This window comes from Octopus bimaculoides, chromosome 4 (genome assembly GCF_001194135.2).
Source record: "Octopus bimaculoides isolate UCB-OBI-ISO-001 chromosome 4, ASM119413v2, whole genome shotgun sequence".
Lineage (NCBI taxonomy): Eukaryota > Metazoa > Mollusca > Cephalopoda > Octopoda > Octopodidae > Octopus > Octopus bimaculoides.
Genome location: NC_068984.1, coordinates 73,581,632 through 73,600,035, shown reverse-complemented (window position 1 = coordinate 73,600,035; position 18,404 = coordinate 73,581,632). Strand labels below are relative to the sequence as shown.

Genomic DNA, 18,404 nt, shown 5'->3' with positions numbered 1-18,404 from the left:
AGTGATGGCACCTGTGCCCAGCGTTGCCTTCCTGGCACTTGTGCCGGTGGCACATGTAAAGAAATTCAAGCGAGATTGTTGCCAGTGCCACTGGACTGGCTCCTGTGCAGGTGGCACGTAAAATACACCATCTTGAGTGTGGCCGTTGCCAGTACCGCCTAACTGGCCTTCGTGCCGGTGGCACGTAAAAGCATCCACTACACTCTCGGAGTGGTTGGCGTTAGGAAGGGCATCCAGTTGTAGAAACTCTGCCAAATCAGATTGGAACCTGGTGTAGCCATCTGGTTCACCAGTCCTCAGTCAAATCGTCCAACCCATGCTAGCATGGAAAGCGGATGTTAAATAACGATGATGACGATGATGATTCTAAATTTTTAACTTCAATGCAGTATATTTTCCCCAAAGTTTCTGTATGAAGTGCATCAGTAATTTTTATTTAATCACTAGTGTACGGTTGCACCATAAAGATTTGAAAACCACAGATATGTTATTGATTCTGTCAGTTTACCACCGATGCACAATTTGAACATATTTACACAACTACATTAACGAAGAAATCACACACACACACACACACACACACACACACACTTAAAAGATATATATATATATAATTACGTGCTGAACTTTCCTTTGTTGTATGACTCAAAAACTATTGGGATGCCAGTTTTGCTGAATGGCTGAACAACTTTTGATAATGGACAGGTTTGTGTCAATTCTGGACACTCCAGCTGAATGTAGAAATAAAACACATGAAGCAATGAAGTGCATTAAGTTAGCTGAGAAACAATAATTTATGCATATCACTGGAAACAACAGCCAATTCCCCCTTAGGTCATATCCCAAAGTCTTGAAATGAGACGGATACATTTGAATATGTAACCTTAGTTATACACTATCTTTTATCTTTCATCTACTGCTTATTTCAGTCATTAGACAATGGTCATGCTGGGGCACCACCTTGAATTTTTAGTTAAATGAATCAACCCTAGTGCTTTTTTTTTAAAGTTGGGTACTTGTTTTATCAATGTCTTCTGTCGAACCATTAAACATACAACTTCAAATGCTAGGTCCCAAAACCTCAGATGATATTTCACAGAACCAAAACTGGATCACAAGGGCTATATATACAAGGGGGTGCTGAAAAATACCTGGCTTTGGATAAAAGAAAATATAGGAGAATCAGTTAATTATGATTTTATTCAACATATTCCCCTCTCAGATTCACACACTTACTGCAGTGATCCTTTAATAAAAGAACTTGGAAGATTGAGCCTCCAACCAGTCCTTTTGCAATACCCTTAAAAGCCAGGAACTTTTCAGCACCCCCTTGTAGTGTCTCGGAATCTTGAATTAAGTTTCATGGTGCTTATACATTTATAACAGAGCCAAGACAACATCCAAAGTGCTAAGCTTGGCATCAAAATCATGGATGATATTTCATGGAAACCATACTTTTAAAAGATTGCTAAGTCTGTTTCACATGGGCAATGGTTTTTATTCCGCAACAAAAACTACATTAGTTCTGAATATTTTCTCATTAGGTATGACTGCAGCTTGTCCATGAGTTGTTGAGTGGAATAAACTGATAATAGGGCTATTGCTCTCTTCTTGCTGAATTGCAAAATTACAGGGATTTGTCAAGTGATGGTAGTGATAGGACTAACACAAAGACACATACATACATACAAACACATACGATACACACAAAGGTTCATGTGTGCACACATGAACACACACACACACACATACACACACAAACACACACAGATGGTGGGCTTTTACACAGCTGCCGAGTTTCTATCCATCAAATTGACTCAAAAGACATTGGATGGTCAGGGCCAGAGTACTGGGACTGAATTTGAAACTGCATGATTGTGAAGCAAATTTTTTCATGGCACAACCATTCTTACTCTGTTGTTGAACAACAAAAGTGTTCATTACGTGAAATTTATGTCAAGGTCTATCATATCTTTTATCTTTTACTTGTTTCAGTCATTGGACAACAGCCATGTTGGAGCACCATCTTGGTGGGTTTAGTTGAACAAAATGATCCAGTACTTGTTTCATTTTTATATCTTAAAATTCCTATTGCCAAAAGGGTGTACAAGGGAACTAATTAAGTCCTAGTAAAATTCTAGGATCAAATAAAATTCTTCACTTTCTGCCATAACAAAAACAGAAGCGAAAGAAAGAAGAAATGCTTGTTAACACGACGAAATAATCATCTACTTACTTGCAGTTGAACAAAAACATACATATCAAGAGTATTGATAATGTCCAGGTTGCGTGTATTCACAGATTTCTGACAAACTTTACCAAAATCGATTTTTGATGGTCCTTGAAAAGTAACAACAAAACAGATTATAGATAAATATATGTATATCTATCTATCTATCTATCTATATATATATATATATATATACACACACACACATATGCACATATGTAACTAGTTGTAAAATATCAATAAGAGATGAGAGTAGTAACTATACTAACAAGTAAAGTTAATTGCCACATCAGGCTGTTCAATGTTACTACTAGTTTAACCCCAGGCAGATCTGCTAGATGGTCATATATATACTAACAATATTGATAATAGGGATTATTACAAAGTTGCATAGCATTACCTTTAATCCTTTAATTTATACACTGTAGTAATCCTTATTATTAATATTGTTAATATTTATACTCCAGGAAACCTATATGGTTAAGGAAATATATTCAGAATTATCCAATGGAATATTCCTCTAATTTCTTATCTTATAAGAACTTTATTAGATTTATATGTTAATTGTTGAATAACATATTTTGAATACCTGAGAGCAATTTTGTAATCGTTTTGGGGTATCCCTTACTATTTAAAATTATATCATTGCTATTATTTTAAACTGTCGTATGTTCAAATTTGGCCAAATGCGTTTTTTTCAATATTTATTTTTGCTTGCAATAGCTGGTTCTTTTGGTCAAACTATTGTACCCTTCAGCTGCTTCAGATGCCAAGATATCAAAAATTATCAAAGTGTAGTACAACAATTTTGCTATGGAATGGTGCAACTATTTTTTCATGTATACACACATATATTTGGGTATGTAAACCTAATGTTTCTTCACCTCCTCCTACAAACTGCTTGTCAACTTTATACATCTACTTAAACTGAATTTATGTGCATGTGTGTGTGTGTACATGAATGCATGTGCATGTGTGTGTGTGTGTGTGTGTGTGTGTGTGTGTGTGTGTGTGTGTGTGTGTGCAGGTGTGTATATATATATAAATAATTTGAATATTTTAAGTTAAGAACCACAGTTTGGTCAAACAAATTTACTGAAGAATGTCATTGGATTCATATTTCTCCAAGCAGAAAGTATAACTAAATAATTGTCAAATGTAATTGAGTGGAACAGTATAGCCAGATTTTTTTTTTTTTTGCACTGAAAAGGCCAATATTTACATACTATCAAGCAAACAAGGTAAAGATAAAACCAACAGCTTGGCTTTTACATTTTCATCAGCTTTTGCCTAGAGATCACAATATTTTCAGTGCTTATTGATGTTATCACACCTTATTGCAGTGCTGAATAGCATTTTTTTAAAATACTTCTGGGGAATGTTTGGATTCTTTTGGCCTACACTGTAACATGCTTCCCCACTTTATGACCCACAATAAATCAAATACTGTTTAACAAATTTAAACTTACATCAACTATTTTGTTTTACTGCAAGTCTTTTGTCCCCTAAAATCTCAAAATAAATGCATGCCAGACAAAGTACTGAAGTTCGTATATGCTTAATGATCTAAAATGCTTAATGATCCACAGTCTAAAGACTGAAACCAGTAAAAGGTTAAAAGTATTGTTGAGATCATTGTAAATGTAATTTTTTAACAAATACATTAACTACTGAGCTATGGAAGACCAGCAGGGCCAAATAAAGATGAGGACCACCACCACCCACTCCACTACATCTTCCAATCAACAGACTTGATAAAATGGTGTGCAATCTGTCAATTTAAAAATTATTTCTCCTTCTCTCTTTTTTTCTTTTTGTTTGTTTGCTTGTTTGTTTTACATCTCAGTGAGATGAATTTCAAATTTATCGCCATCAATCTACTAAAGTAGCAACAAAATCAGGAATTACTTCTTTCGTTTTTTCTTTTTTTCTAGTTTTTCATTAACATTTTAGGGCTTATTCAAGAGGAAGCATCCAACTAAATTGCCGGAAATTAAAAAATTTGCTTGGACATTTTAATTCCAGTCTTTTCCTGAAGATAACCAACCTTATCTGCCTTGATAGTGTAAAGTGATGATAGTTATTTTAGGATGTTCAAAGTGAAATATGCACTGCACAATATTGCATGAAAAATAAGAACAGTCAGTCTTTGTTAGTTATCAACATGAGATGGAAGATGCATTAAAATTGTATTGCTTGTTGATCATTTTATAGTTGGTTACTGCAGGTTCTATTTATGTGTATATCTATATTCAGGAGTAGGCAGTTTTGCTTGCTCACCTGACAGCTTACTGAACCGTGACTTTCTAATAGCCATATCAAATTGACCAACACTGATGCCACTGTATACTAATATAATGAAGTAGCTTTTTAGACATATCTTAACCAACAAGCAGAGTTGCAAGTTGGCAGAGTTGTTAGAACATAGGACAAAATGACTTTCTCACTTTGCACTCTGTGATCAAATCCTGCAGAGGTTAGCTTTGTCTTTCATTCTTTTTTGAGTCAAAATGAAAGTAGCAATCCAGAGCAGGGCAGCAGAACAACAGTACTACATGTATTGTGCTATGTTTTCTAGCTTTTTTGTATAATGGGCTCAAATCCTGCCATGACTAATTGTGAGATAGACTTAATCCCTTGTTCAGTTTGATACTATCATCTTGCATCTTCTAAAAATAAACAATCACATCATTCGAGATAATGCATGATCAATGTAAATAAATAAGCATAACGTTTGACAGGGTAATCAGTTAAGGTATGAGTTAAAGTAATCTAAATAAATATTTTCCTATTAAATTTTCTTATTAATTTAAGTTCCAAATATCAGAAAATGATGACAAAATTATTTTACTCTGTTTTTAATTATTTTAAAAATTAATTGAAATAAAGAGGGTGTATTTCAGCAGAAATATGGTAATAGAAGGATTAAACTAAATACTGACTAACAAACATAAATCTTTACCAGTGAAAAACAAAACATATCTCTGCTCCGAAAATCTCAACTCTGAAAGAAGGGATTTAGCATGCTAAGAACCAACGATAAGACCAAAAATTTAATCTCTCATCTAAACTATTCTTTCATATGTATTACTGTCTCATTTCAAGATACGTCTACCTATATTCAAATTCTTATTCATTTCCAGTTAGACGTTCTCTCAGTGATGATGCCATAATATGCCATAGCAGTTTCTTTAATTTTTGGCGCTTTTAGTTGACTGAAGCAGGAATCACTCTGTTGCAAGTATTCTGATCAAATATCCTTAGCTACTAATTAGTTGTTTTACATACGAATATATAGATTAAATATAGATATACATAAAGCCATATTCTATCTGTTTGTCTGTCTATCAATATACACACTCATGTATGTATGTATATTATATGTGATTGCCTGGTTAAGAAATTCATTTTGCAACCACAAACTTCCAATTTTGGTTTTGATCCCACTGAAAGAAATTTTGGGCAAGTGGCTCCCTTTTGACCAGTGCCTTGTGATTATTTTAAGTTATATGTCTTACCTATCATGAGTTTATGAAGCTGGCCGGGAGAGAGAAGTCTTGAACATTGAATTATCTCCTCATGTGTAGTTGGTATAACATTAAGTCCATCATTGGCCTTTTCAAAAATAATACAAACATTAAAAAGAAAGATAATAAAATTCATTTTTAAAAAAAAGTACTGATTACTTACATAAACACTTCCGATGTCATACATACACAAACTAAAATTTATTGGAGAGGAGTGGGAGAAATCAGAACATGTGGACAGAATACCTGAATAGTGTATTACATATACACACACAAGTATACATACATACATGTGCCAGCGGCACATAAAAGCACCCACTACACTCTTGGAGTGGTTGGCGTTAGGAAGGGCATCTAGCTCTAGAAACTCTGCCAAATCAGATTGGAGCCTGGTGTAGCCATCTGGTTCACCAGTCCTCAGTCAAATCGTCCAACCCATGCTAGCATGGAAAGCGGACGTTAAACGATGATGATGATATATATATATATATTATATATATATATCTCAAATGGTACTGGAGTCCTGCCGGTCTTTTCTCATTTAACAGCACCAAAGATGCAATCCTTACATGTCATGAACACAATATTGTACCCTGCCTCTCTCTAAGCAATGAACATTATGTAGCTAAACCTTCCTGTTCACTACACAAGATACATTCAAAAAGCATCCAACTTTTATTTTTTCCAGCTAAAACTAATGCCACAAGGGCAAAATCCTTTGGATAGGAGGTGACACCTCCTGCACATGAGTGAAAAGTTTTGCACCAATAGGTCATGTCAATTTCTAGTTGTTACACTGAGAGTACTGAGTGGATTTTCATTTTCACACAAGATGACTGAATACATTGAGCAAAGACCATATACTCATGTCTCATCATCAGTGATGATGGTCTTCATGAAGTCTGGGTCATGGTTTGCACAGTCCAGCATGTTCTGAATGATTTCCAAGTGGAGTTGCTTCTGGTGCTGCTCCACCACCTTGGGGACAAATTTCACCAACACTCCACATGCACAAAATCCTCTGTTAAAAAAAGAATGCACTGATCCTGTGCTTATTCCCACTGCATGAGCTATTTCCTGCATTGTTACATGATAGTCTTCCATGACTATTTGCCAAATCTTCTGAATCAGCTCTTTGTTTTGGTTTGTGGATGGCCTACTTGAGCATGCCTCATTCTCCACTGAGGTATGGCCATATTTGAAGTAACTGAGATTTTCCCATGGCATCAATGCTAAAGGCCAGCCCAATTTTCTGGACTGTTTGAGCTTGAGTTTCACCAACCTTTCAGTAAAACATGATGCAATATCTCTGCTCAATGTGTTCAGTCATCTTGCATGAAAATGAAAATCTGATGAGCGCACACTACATGTCTGTACACTAAGCATAACAGCTAGGAACTGACAAGGTTTATTAGTGTGAAAAGTTGCATATGGCATTAGTTTTGGCAGGAAAAAATAAATTCTGATACTTTTTGAATGCACCTCATACTTGTTAGGTCTTACCACCACTGAGAATCTCCCCTGATGATATATCCACAGCATAGCTTAGACTTTATCCATAGGTCTACTTTCTCCAGGCTTGAACAGACTTCAGTACTTTCATCCATGCAGACCCTATGTAAAGCCAGGCCTTCACATAGGTAAGACTTTTATAAGAAGACTAGCATGAAAATCTTTTTTCTCCAATTAACCCATGTGATGATGCAGCTTAGCTTTGTATTGCTGCAAGCATTGCTGACAGAATGCAAAGAGCCAGAAGAGATAAACCAAAGCATCTTGCTCAAGCTACTAGCAACTCTGCCAGTCCACCATACCTTTTATTGATTTCGAAAGAGCACAAGAAATTGGAATAAATATCACAAGACATTCTATACAACACTTTTAGTGACTCCGCCAATCTGTGGCCTCAACTCTTTGTGAATGGAATACTGCTTACATCTGGGATTGTATTACTACAACAGATACAGACATCCAAGATTGCATTCCCCACCAGAGAATTCCTCTAAATGGCATGAAGTTGATCACCAACACATATGCTGTCTTCTCACATTTCCTTTACAACCACTGCAAAAGTAACCTCACCACCTTCATTCTAAATATTCTTGTCCTACTTCTCTGCAGAAGCTTCTAACTCACTCACCTCTCTTCCTCACATTACCTATAGTGTTTCCCTCCTTCAGATCAAACCATTTAAAAGAAAAACCTTTACAGTATGACAAGGTGCGTTTTACTGGGTCACTAACACTAGAGACAAAGCCTGCCACAGGGCTAAATATTGATCCCTTACTGTTCATCAATTTTATACAGAGATACTTCCTCACAGTATATTTAGTTAATTAATAAATGTGCTTACAGATTTCTTTGTAATTTTTTCATTTTGGAAAAACTGATTGGAAGACATAGTCCTTTCCTTAGGATCTTCTGAAAATGAAGTAAATTTTAAAAATAAAATCTCTATGGTAACAAGGGCAACGATGTCTTAACATTGGCATTAGGTTATACATTGGTGGTAGTGGGGGGGGGTCAAGGGGTCAAAATTATAGTTGATTAAATCAGTCCCAGTACTTGAACGCTACTCCATTTTATTGACCCCAGTAGGATCAAAAGCAAAGGAACTTTTCCTCTTATTTTCAGGCAGAAAGCTTGTCTTTTGACATAATGGCATGTTAGCTTTAGAGAAACTTCTTGTTTCTTGAAATTGTCACCCCCTTCTTATGTGGAACTGTTCTTAGTTACAGTTGGTAATTGTGACACATCCTCAGGAGGTGGAGATAATTTTAATAAATCAAGAATTTATATTGTGTGGTATCTGATATACATGTCTTTGTCTCTGCTGTTAACATACATGCCACTAAGTTCCATTTCATTTCACATACATACATACATGCATACATACATGCATACATACATACATACATACATACATACACACACACACACACACACACATACATACATATGTATATATATACACACACACATATAGACATAGATATAGCATCATCATTGTTTTAACATCTTTTCTAAGCATCTATAAGAATCACACACACACACAGATATATATATATATAGAGAGAGAGAGAGCTTGTATGTTTCACAATACACTTAAATGAAAAGAAAACCAATTTGGCCAAAATTCTTATCTTTTAGTTGTTTGAACCAACATGTTTCCTACTGGGAGCATTTTGACCCCCCCCCCCATAAGATTTGTTTTTGCAAAAGGATCAAAATGCATTCTTTTATACAAAATAAATTAATTTTTCATGTTCTGTAGGGCATTACATAATTTTCATCAATAAGATCTCAAAGATAATTGCATGAGCAGTAATGGAAAGTAACTTACGTGTTTCTGCCGAGGTAGGAATTTGTGACAGTTGTAATTTCTTGGGTTTTATTCCATCAGCATGAGTTAAACCAATGTCAACATTATTGTTGAATTTCATGAATTCACTACAGAAAACAAGAATTTGTCTAATATGAAACATCACAGATAGTTAATACGACAAATCAATATTATTTATTATTCATTCACCATCAGCATCATCCAAGAATCTTTACATCGTTATCCAAACTGCTAAAAATAATTATGAAATCCCTAACAAATTACATCCTACTGACATAAAGGGATAAAAAAAATATGGTTTTGAATTCAGTCCCATCATGTAGCCCCTTGGGCAAGTGCTTTCTACTCTAACCCTGAACCAACTAAAGTCTGGTAAGTGGATTTGGTTGACAGAAACTAAAAGTAGGTTGTTGTTGTTTGTGTGTGTGTGTGTGTGTGTGTGTATGTGTGTTTCTGTCCCTTGCAACTGCTTGACAACTAATGTTAGCTTGCCTACATCACCATAACTCAACAATTTGGCAAAAGAAACCAACAGGATAAGTACCAGAACCAAACCTAGGAAAATGTGTACTGAGATCAAATTGTTTGACTAAACCCTTCAAGGTGGTGCCCCAGCATGACCACAGTTCGATGACTGAAATAAGTAAAGATAGAAGAAATATTGGTTTATTGTGTGTAAGGGAAAAAATATGGGATAATCCTGGCTGGAATACCTTAATCAAAGATTTGTTCTGTCATGGCTCATGATGATGATGACAATTTCATCATCACTGCCACCACAACTGCTGCCATCAACAACAACAATGACAAGAACAACATGCCATGGAGAGAGCCTCTATACAATCTCTTGATTTGCTAGGAAAGGCAACAAAATCTCCATCAAATCACAGTGATTACGCAGCAACTCTTAAAAACCTCATGGCACTTTTAAAGGTTAGCGCTTAACTCCATCTTAATGGCCTGAGGTGAACAAGAAGCATATTTACTCTTGGATCAGACAACTGCGTATTGTTGTTAACATTTCATGAATAATCTGGTCCATGACTTTGTGAAAGTGAGACAATGAGGAAGGAAGTGTTCTGTACTGAAATGCAATGATCTTTTACTTTTTTAAACTTCACTTCACAAGCTATGGGCTGGTAGTATAGTACTTAACCCAAATGCCTTAAACATCAATGGCTATTCTTAAATCATTCCAGACGTTCTTTTAACTACTGTTGGGTTAAAAAATGAGTATGTATTCCTGTTCTCCATAATGGAATATGAAACATTGTGAATGAGAAGTGTCAATTATTTCAGTCGAATGAAAATATTTATGGTAGACTGAAAACTGTGTTATCATGCTGCTGCTACTGTTGCATTTTCATCATCATCACTGTCACCACCACCACCACCACCACCACCACTGCCACCACCGCCATCATCATCATCCTCCTCCTCCTCCTCATCATCATCATTCAAACCTCATCATTAGCATTTTTATGCCTGCTTTTCCCATGCTGGCATAAATGTGATGAGACTAGTTAAAACAGTTTTGCACTGCCAGATGCACCTTCTGTTTTGTCACCAACCTTTTTCTCCAAGAAAGGTATTTTTCCCTTGGTCATGAAGAACCATAGAATGGCCAAACATTTTACAGGAGGTGTAAATACTGACATTGCCAAAACCGTTGTTGCTTTTCACTTTAAGCATATGAACAAAGTCAAGACATAGAAAGGAAGAGACAAACACAAACATGTATAAACACACACACACACAGTATGTCATATTTTACAATGTTACACAAGATATGCAGTGGAGGCGCAATGGCCCAGTGGTTAGGGCAGTGGACTCGCGGTCATAGGATCGCGGTTTTCAATTCCCAGACCGGGCGTTGTGAGTGTTTATTGAGCGAAAACACCTAAAGTTCCATGAGGCTCCGGCAGGGGATGGTGGCGAACCCTGCAGTACTCTTCCACCATAACTTTCTCTCACTCTTTCTTCCTGTTTCTGTTGTGCCTGTAATTCAAAGGGTCAGCCTTGTCACACTGTGTCACGCTGAATATCCCCGAGAACTACATTAAAGGTACACATGTCTGTGGAGTGCTCAGCCACTTGCACCTTAATTTCACGAGCAGGCTGTTCCATTGATCGGATCAACTGGAACCCACGATGTCGTAAGCGATGGAGTGCCAACAACAAACAAGATATGCTATCTCCTCTCTGTCTTTTCTATAACTATTAAAACAATGATTGTTCCTTGGAGCTGGCTGGTTTTATTTCTCTTTCATGAAAGCAATCCCAAATCACTCATCACACCTCCTCCCATTACCAACATTGTGTCTATCTCCTACATACCCTGCACTAACTATTGTGTCCAATCCTTTCTTCTAAGAATTGGGATTCTCTGGAATTCCTTTCCATTAGCCATTTTTTTTTTTTTTTTTTCCTTTTTGTAGCCATCTTACTTGAAGCTGTTGAAGAGAAGCAGTAACTGTTTTGATCTTACTAGTTTCTAAGGGCCTGAAAAGAGCACAGGCTCAGCCCCTTTCTTCAGATTTCCATTACCCCATCAAAATATTGCACATACACATGACTTTTTTGCACATTATCATACATAATTTCTTTGCATATTTGTATATTTGATTTGTTTCTTCTATTTTTAAGCCACTCAAACATATTGACAATCCAAAGGCAATATACAATCAAAGTAGTGCTGAAGGTTTTCAGACTTGCTCATAAACTGATGGATTTTTTTCCCTTTTAGGTGTGTGTGTGGTGGTGGTGTGTGTGTGTGTAAATGAATCTGAAGAACATAGCAGTCTTTTTCTGACAAACATGGTTGCAAATAGTTGAAAATAGCTTACATAGCTCGGCTTTGATGTATTTTCAGTTTGGTGGCCTTTGATATCAAGTCCTTATACTTGCTTTTATTGATGACTATCTGCTCTAGTTCATATTTTGTATAGCTATAGTCTGGATCATTGTATGTGTAACGTTTCTTCTTTGTGAACAAAGTTCTGGTTGATATGAAAACAAAAACATGGAAGTACAAAAAGAAACAGAAAATAGAAAAAAGAGAAAGAGATGTAAAAGGAATGTGAAAGGAAAATTGTGACAAATTATTAATGGTAAAAAGCAAGTGAGATAAAATATTTAGACACATATATCATATGATATCAGCATGTAACATTATGAACGATCACCAAAGTCATTTCGTATTTTAGTAACAGGAGGGCAAAAATGCAAGTTTTTTTAAGAACAAATGTTGGATTAGTTGATCAGCTATTTCAAGTTGAAGGTTAACCATAGCTATATAAAAATTACAGCCCATCTACAATTTGCAGTTGCTTGACAATGGTTCAAAGACATGAACTGCAATTTACTTTGGGGGCCAATCACCTTGTTTGAATTTATATACTTCAAATGAATGTCTTTTTAACAAATCAGTGATGTATTATTTTATGATGATAGGATTTTCTTAGTACAGGGTTTTATCTAGTTTAAAAAAAAAAATTATGGATTCTGGTCAAGAATAAAAGTGGGTAATCACAATCATCTCTATGCAAAAGAAACTTTTATTTATATGTTTTTACTATCATAAGCAACAGCAGATCCACTGTTGTGATATGACATTTGTTACTAAATTTGATATTGCCTTCATGCTAAAATTATTACAATATTCAATGATGCATCTATAGGCATCAATACTTTTCAACATATGTAGATGAATGCAGCATGGTTGAATAGTTACGAAGCTCACTTTGCAATCAAAAGGCCTCAGGTTTTATACCTCTGCATGGTTTCATTCACTGTAGTCTTGTGTCAACTTAAGCTTTGTCAGTGAAAGGGTGTAGATGGAAACTGTGCAGAATCTGTTGGATGGAGTGAACATTTATTCAAAAATTCACTCATAATAGACTTTGTGTTACACTGTTTCTGCCAAAAGATTATGTTAAGAATACACGAGTGTGTGGAGTACTCAGCCACTTATACTATAATTAAGTTGATGAAACAATTGCATATTCATCATTGAAACCAACAGAATTCCATTTACTTCAATTTTCCTTCCACACGTCTGTATGTGTATACATGTTTGTATATGTCAGTGTGTTTGGTCTCACACATACTCAACATAGTTTCTCTACTCATTTCTTTCTTTCACATATGCATTTTCTTTTATTTTATTGTTTACTGGATTCAGTCCATGCTGGCATATTACACACACACACACAAGTACATGTACATATATATGTATATGTGGGAGTATGTGTGTATGTGCGTGTGTACACGTTTGTCTGTCTGTCGGTCTATCTTTCTCTCTCTCTCTCTCTCACTTTCTCTTGGAATCAGCTTTACTTACTGCTCTGTGGGAGTTGTTGGGGAACTACTCACCATGCTTCTTCTCCAAGATATGGAAGAACACTGAGTGAAGAACTATCAGGCTCTTTACATTTAGCATGCAACATTAATTAGAGCAGTATTTTGCCACTAAAGGTTGTATAGGAGTAAAGAAAATATTTTTATTTTTGACAGCACCCTCTAGATTGTCATTCAATAAATTAGAAATAATAACCAAACTCCTTCAAATCACAAAACAGATATGTTTCTTCAAAGATCAAACAATTTCAATAAGAGATTTGCTCAAGCAGAATTAACTGTTGATGCAACAAAATACAACACATTTTTTAAAAGAAATTGAAGAAATATACTTACCTGAATTCTTTATCATTTCCTGAAGATCTTATGCTTTGTGCCCTGTCATTAGGCAGTGCCACAAAACTTCTAGAAATAACTTCAGTTTGAGATCTGTTTAAATCCTTCATGATCTTAGAGCGTCTGGCAACAGCCATTGTATTTCTTGGGATTTGACTGATATTAGGGAAAGTAATTTCACTGTAGAGTCCCACTTCATTTGTGATATAAGGTGTTATACCTGAAAATAAAAGCCAATTGTAAATCTGATTAATCTGATTTTTATCATTTTTGTTAAGCTACATCTGATACACAAGGCATCAGATGTGGTGTGCAAATGAAATGACTGTGCTGGTTTGGTCATGTGACATGTATGGATGAGGGCAGCTGTGTGAAGAAGTGCTGATCTCTAACAGTGGAGGGAAACTGAGGAAGAGGTTGACACAGGACGACATAGGACGAGGTGGTGAAGCATGATCTTCGAATGTTGGGCCTCACAGTGGCAATGACAAGCGACTGAGACCTTTGGTGATATGCTGTGCTTGACAGAAGGCCTGTCAAGCCAAGTGAACTCATAGTTGTGACTGATGCCAGTGTTGCATAACTGGCACCCATGCTGGTGGTACGTAAAGAACATCCGTCAAATGATGGGCCTCACAGAGGCAGTGACAAGTGACCAAGACCTTTGGCAATATACCATGCTTGAGAGGACCCATTAAGCCAAGTGAGATTGTAGTTGTGGTCAATGCTGGTGCTATGTAACTGACCAATGGCACATAAAAAGCACATACTACACTCTTGGAGTGGTTGACATTAGGAAGAGCATCCAGCTGTAGAAACCATGCTAGATCAGACTGGAACCTGATGCAGCTCCCCAGCTAACCAGTTTTTAGTCAAACTGTGCAATCCATGCCAGTATGGAAAACAGACGCTAAATGCTGATGATTTTGTTGTTATTATCATTTATCAATAAGGTGGTAAGTTGGCAAACTCATTAGCATAGTGGAGAAAAATGCTTTGTAGTATGTCTTCTGACTCTTTACATTCTGAGTTTAAAAATTTGCTGAGGTCAACTTTGCCTTTCAGGGCTGGTAACATAAAGTACCAGTGAAGTACTAAAGTTGATGTAATTGACTTATTCCCTCTCCTCAAAATTGCTGGCATTGTACCAAAATTAGAAAGAATTATCATTATTTCAGTAGTCCTATTTATGATTTGTGCGTTCACTGCACAGATGAGCTCAACTCTAGTGCCTTTGGTATCCATAAAGTTGTGCATTTTCCATGTAATATGCCGGCAGTACATTGTAACATTTTATTGTCTATGTTATCTTTATTCAAAGTCTTTGTCATTGAATAATCTTATACCTTTCTTTCATACACATTATCATCTATTTGTATTGATATTTCTATCAAGTACTTGCTTTTTCAGTAGCCCCCGACAATGTACTTCCATATCTGGATTATTTGCCTTAAACTCCTTGCCAGTGCAGGTTGGCATTTCCCAGATTGTAATCAGTCACTTTTTATATTGTCTAAGGCCCTTTCTGGTGTATATTTATACATCTCTTTTCTGCTAGTATCTCATAACGTTCGCACAAATTCAAGTTCCTGAAAGTTTTGTCATGCCTGTGTATAGTCTCTTTTGGCTAAGTCAAAAACAATGTAGCTAATTGTTTCTTCAGAATCTCCCCATGTTCTGCTTATTATCTATTGTATTCTACTTCATTATATTGTTTCAGTGGTTTCATGCGGGAAGAATTTCGTTGTGTGCCGATATTTTTCTTTTATCCATTTCCTGCTGAAAATAATCTCAGGTATTGGTCATGTATGACTTTTTTTTTATATTTTGCAATGCTTTAGCATGACATTTTATAGCATTAGTTTCAACTTAGTTTTAAGTTTCTGAACAATGTCTGTTGCTTCTTCTTTCTTCTCAAAATTGTCAATTACTCTGACCTCCCATATATATTTGCTGACTTTCTTGGAGACAGAAAACTGATTATTTTGGTTGTTGTAGAAATTTGCATTAATTTCCTATTATTATTTACCAGATAATTTTGTATTCCTTCAGTAGATTTTATAATAATTTTCTTGTAGAAGACTCTTAACCCTCTGTATTTATGGTGAATATAATCTTTCTATATCAGATTTTGGGTGGTGAAATCAAATTGCAGTCATTATTTTTCTTGTTTCTCTGTCTAGTCTCACTAATCACTTCAGTATTCAGTTGGGAACATTTTGACTGTAATATTTTACTGGGACAAAGTACTGATGCCTGTTAACTTTTTCTTTACATTTAGCTATGTTTTAAGTATTAATCTGTCTATAATGTTATTTTCTAACTTTTCTTTCATTTGCTGTGTTGCACTTTGTCTAATTCATTGAGTTCTTGGTATGTATAAATTTGTATCTGGTCTAATTCTCTTTCCTTTGTTTCTTTATCTAATGACAAGACATTAGTGTTTTTAATTAATTTTTTACTTCATTATAGCCTTGCCACACTTTTAATGACCTACATTTTATACCAATTCCTGGAGTAAATCTGTGTTAAATTTGTGACAATGTGGAATGTATAACTTGAGGTCATTCATTACAAAGGCTATTTGATTATCCTCTCATAAATTTCTTATCTTTGTATCTACAGGGTGTTTAGGCTAAATTTGACAGTCTGCATAAATGGAAAAGAAAACATAATATTCCATCCCCCAAAAAAGGTATTTTCAAAAATCAGAAAAAAAAAATCAATTAGATTATGGCAGGGAAATAACATTTTACTCAAAGTAGCTGTTCTCATCTTTTACAACAACTTCAAGATGGTTCTGGAACCTGGTGCATGCATTCGTGTGTCCCTAGGATGATCTTTGAAAACCTCCTTGATTTGGCCACCAGCTTCGCTTAGGTGTTGCAGACAGAGTAATTGATGTCTTTCACAACTGTGCCCCATGCATGATAATATATGAGATTGCGATTGAGGGAATTAGGAGGCTAGAAACTGGGGCTTGTGAAGTTGTAGAAATTCTCCAACAACCACTTCTGACTCTTTCTGGAGGTATGGTAAGGAGCCAAATCTTGCTGGCACAGATATGACCCTCCAACCAGGATTTGATCACAGTCTCCAGCTGTTTAAATTGAGCCTAAGGCTCTGTTCAAAGATGGGAGTCATGATATCACCCTCACTAGAGACAGGCACAAAGACCATCGCATTTTGAGGTAACCTTGTTTTCATGATTCCCATGTCACTTCTCAGAGCCTTTACAGTGTTTACAGAGCATTGAGCAGCAGTCATAATGTCGACATTTTGATACCCAGTGTGAATCATCATCATATAAGTAATTTTTTTTCCCAGTATTCAGATGGTTTCCAGTACTCTGTGTTAACTAACTTTTTCTCAACTGTAATTATAATGTTTGTACTCTCAAACAGCATTCAAGCTGTTCCTGAAAAAAGGAGACAAAACTATCATCAAGTTTATCCCCAAAAACCTGTAGCTCAGTTTAAGAATTTTGAAAGAAGTACCTATAAAACTAGTTTCTAAACATTGAATGGCCATGGGGGTTCACCAGAATAAAGTAATTATCAAAGGGGTCCATAGATAAAGAATGGTTGAGAACCCCTATGGTGTAGGGTGTTCTTGATAAAGTTCCAATACCTCTTTACTCTGCTTCTCTGTCTCTGGTTGAGAAGCATGAGGCGTTTTACTTGCAATGTGTTCTACACACTCTCTGAGATATGACAGAATGAAGCTCTGAAAACTGAGTCTTCAGCAATGCAACTGTGTTTCATTTATTTTTTTTTGTGCTTTCTCATCTACAAGTTTCCTTAATTACACCTCTCATTTGAAATGTCTTCTGAAATACAACACAAAACAAAACATTGAAATATAGACCATACTTATCATGTCTGAAGGATTTAGAGTAGAAAAACAAAATAAATACAAACTGGCTGTAAAATCTCAAATGACATACCCATATTAAATTTAGGATTTTTATCAAGTGGTTTCATTACACCAAAGCCTTGCATTTGTATATCTGCAGAATAAATGATTTTTGGAGAGACATAGTATGGGAAGCCACTTTTGAATTTCTGTATACTTAAAGGATTACCATGACTGTGTAAGGAAGATATGTTTTCCTGAACTTGCAGAACATTTTTTGATTGTAGAGTACCTGTCATAGAGGTGATGGTGGTGAAAAAAGAGATAAAAAAAGAAAGTAAAATTAAGCTTAGGATAAGTGATTTGTATAAAGTATTAATCAAAAAATTAATAAATAATCATAGAATAAAAGAAGCACATTGCCTAATCTTGTATTATAGTACAATGATATTAGTAGCTATCCAGAAAATGATGAACCCTTTAGCATTCAGATTACTCTGTCAAATGTAATGCTTATTTACTCTTTACTCTTTTACTTGTTTCAGTCATTTGACTGCGGCCATGCTGTAGCACCGCCTTTAGTCGAGCAAATCGACCCCAGGACTTATTCTTTGGATGCCTAGTACTTATCCTATCAGTCTCTTTTGCTGAACCGCTAAGGTACGGGGACGTAAGCACACCAGCATCGGTTGTCAAGCAATGCTAGGGGGACAAACACAGACACACAAACACATATACACACAAACATACATAT

The 18,404-nt window shown here is 35.7% G+C and overlaps 1 protein-coding gene across 1 annotated transcript in view; it reads right to left on the bottom strand.

Annotated features, from left to right (window-relative positions):
* LOC106870898 (cilia and flagella-associated protein 47) overlaps nucleotides 1–18,404 on the bottom strand; it is a 195,878-nt gene that overhangs the window by 154,450 nt on the left and 23,024 nt on the right. The window contains exons 9-16 of the mRNA XM_014917133.2: nucleotides 17,742–17,942; nucleotides 13,796–14,015; nucleotides 11,947–12,099; nucleotides 9,101–9,207; nucleotides 8,111–8,178; nucleotides 5,749–5,845; nucleotides 2,237–2,340; nucleotides 619–731 (exon numbers count right to left, since the gene is read on the bottom strand). Coding sequence (XP_014772619.1) covers nucleotides 619–731; nucleotides 2,237–2,340; nucleotides 5,749–5,845; nucleotides 8,111–8,178; nucleotides 9,101–9,207; nucleotides 11,947–12,099; nucleotides 13,796–14,015; nucleotides 17,742–17,942 — 1,063 coding nt within the window. The remainder of the gene's footprint in view (nucleotides 1–618; nucleotides 732–2,236; nucleotides 2,341–5,748; nucleotides 5,846–8,110; nucleotides 8,179–9,100; nucleotides 9,208–11,946; nucleotides 12,100–13,795; nucleotides 14,016–17,741; nucleotides 17,943–18,404) is intronic.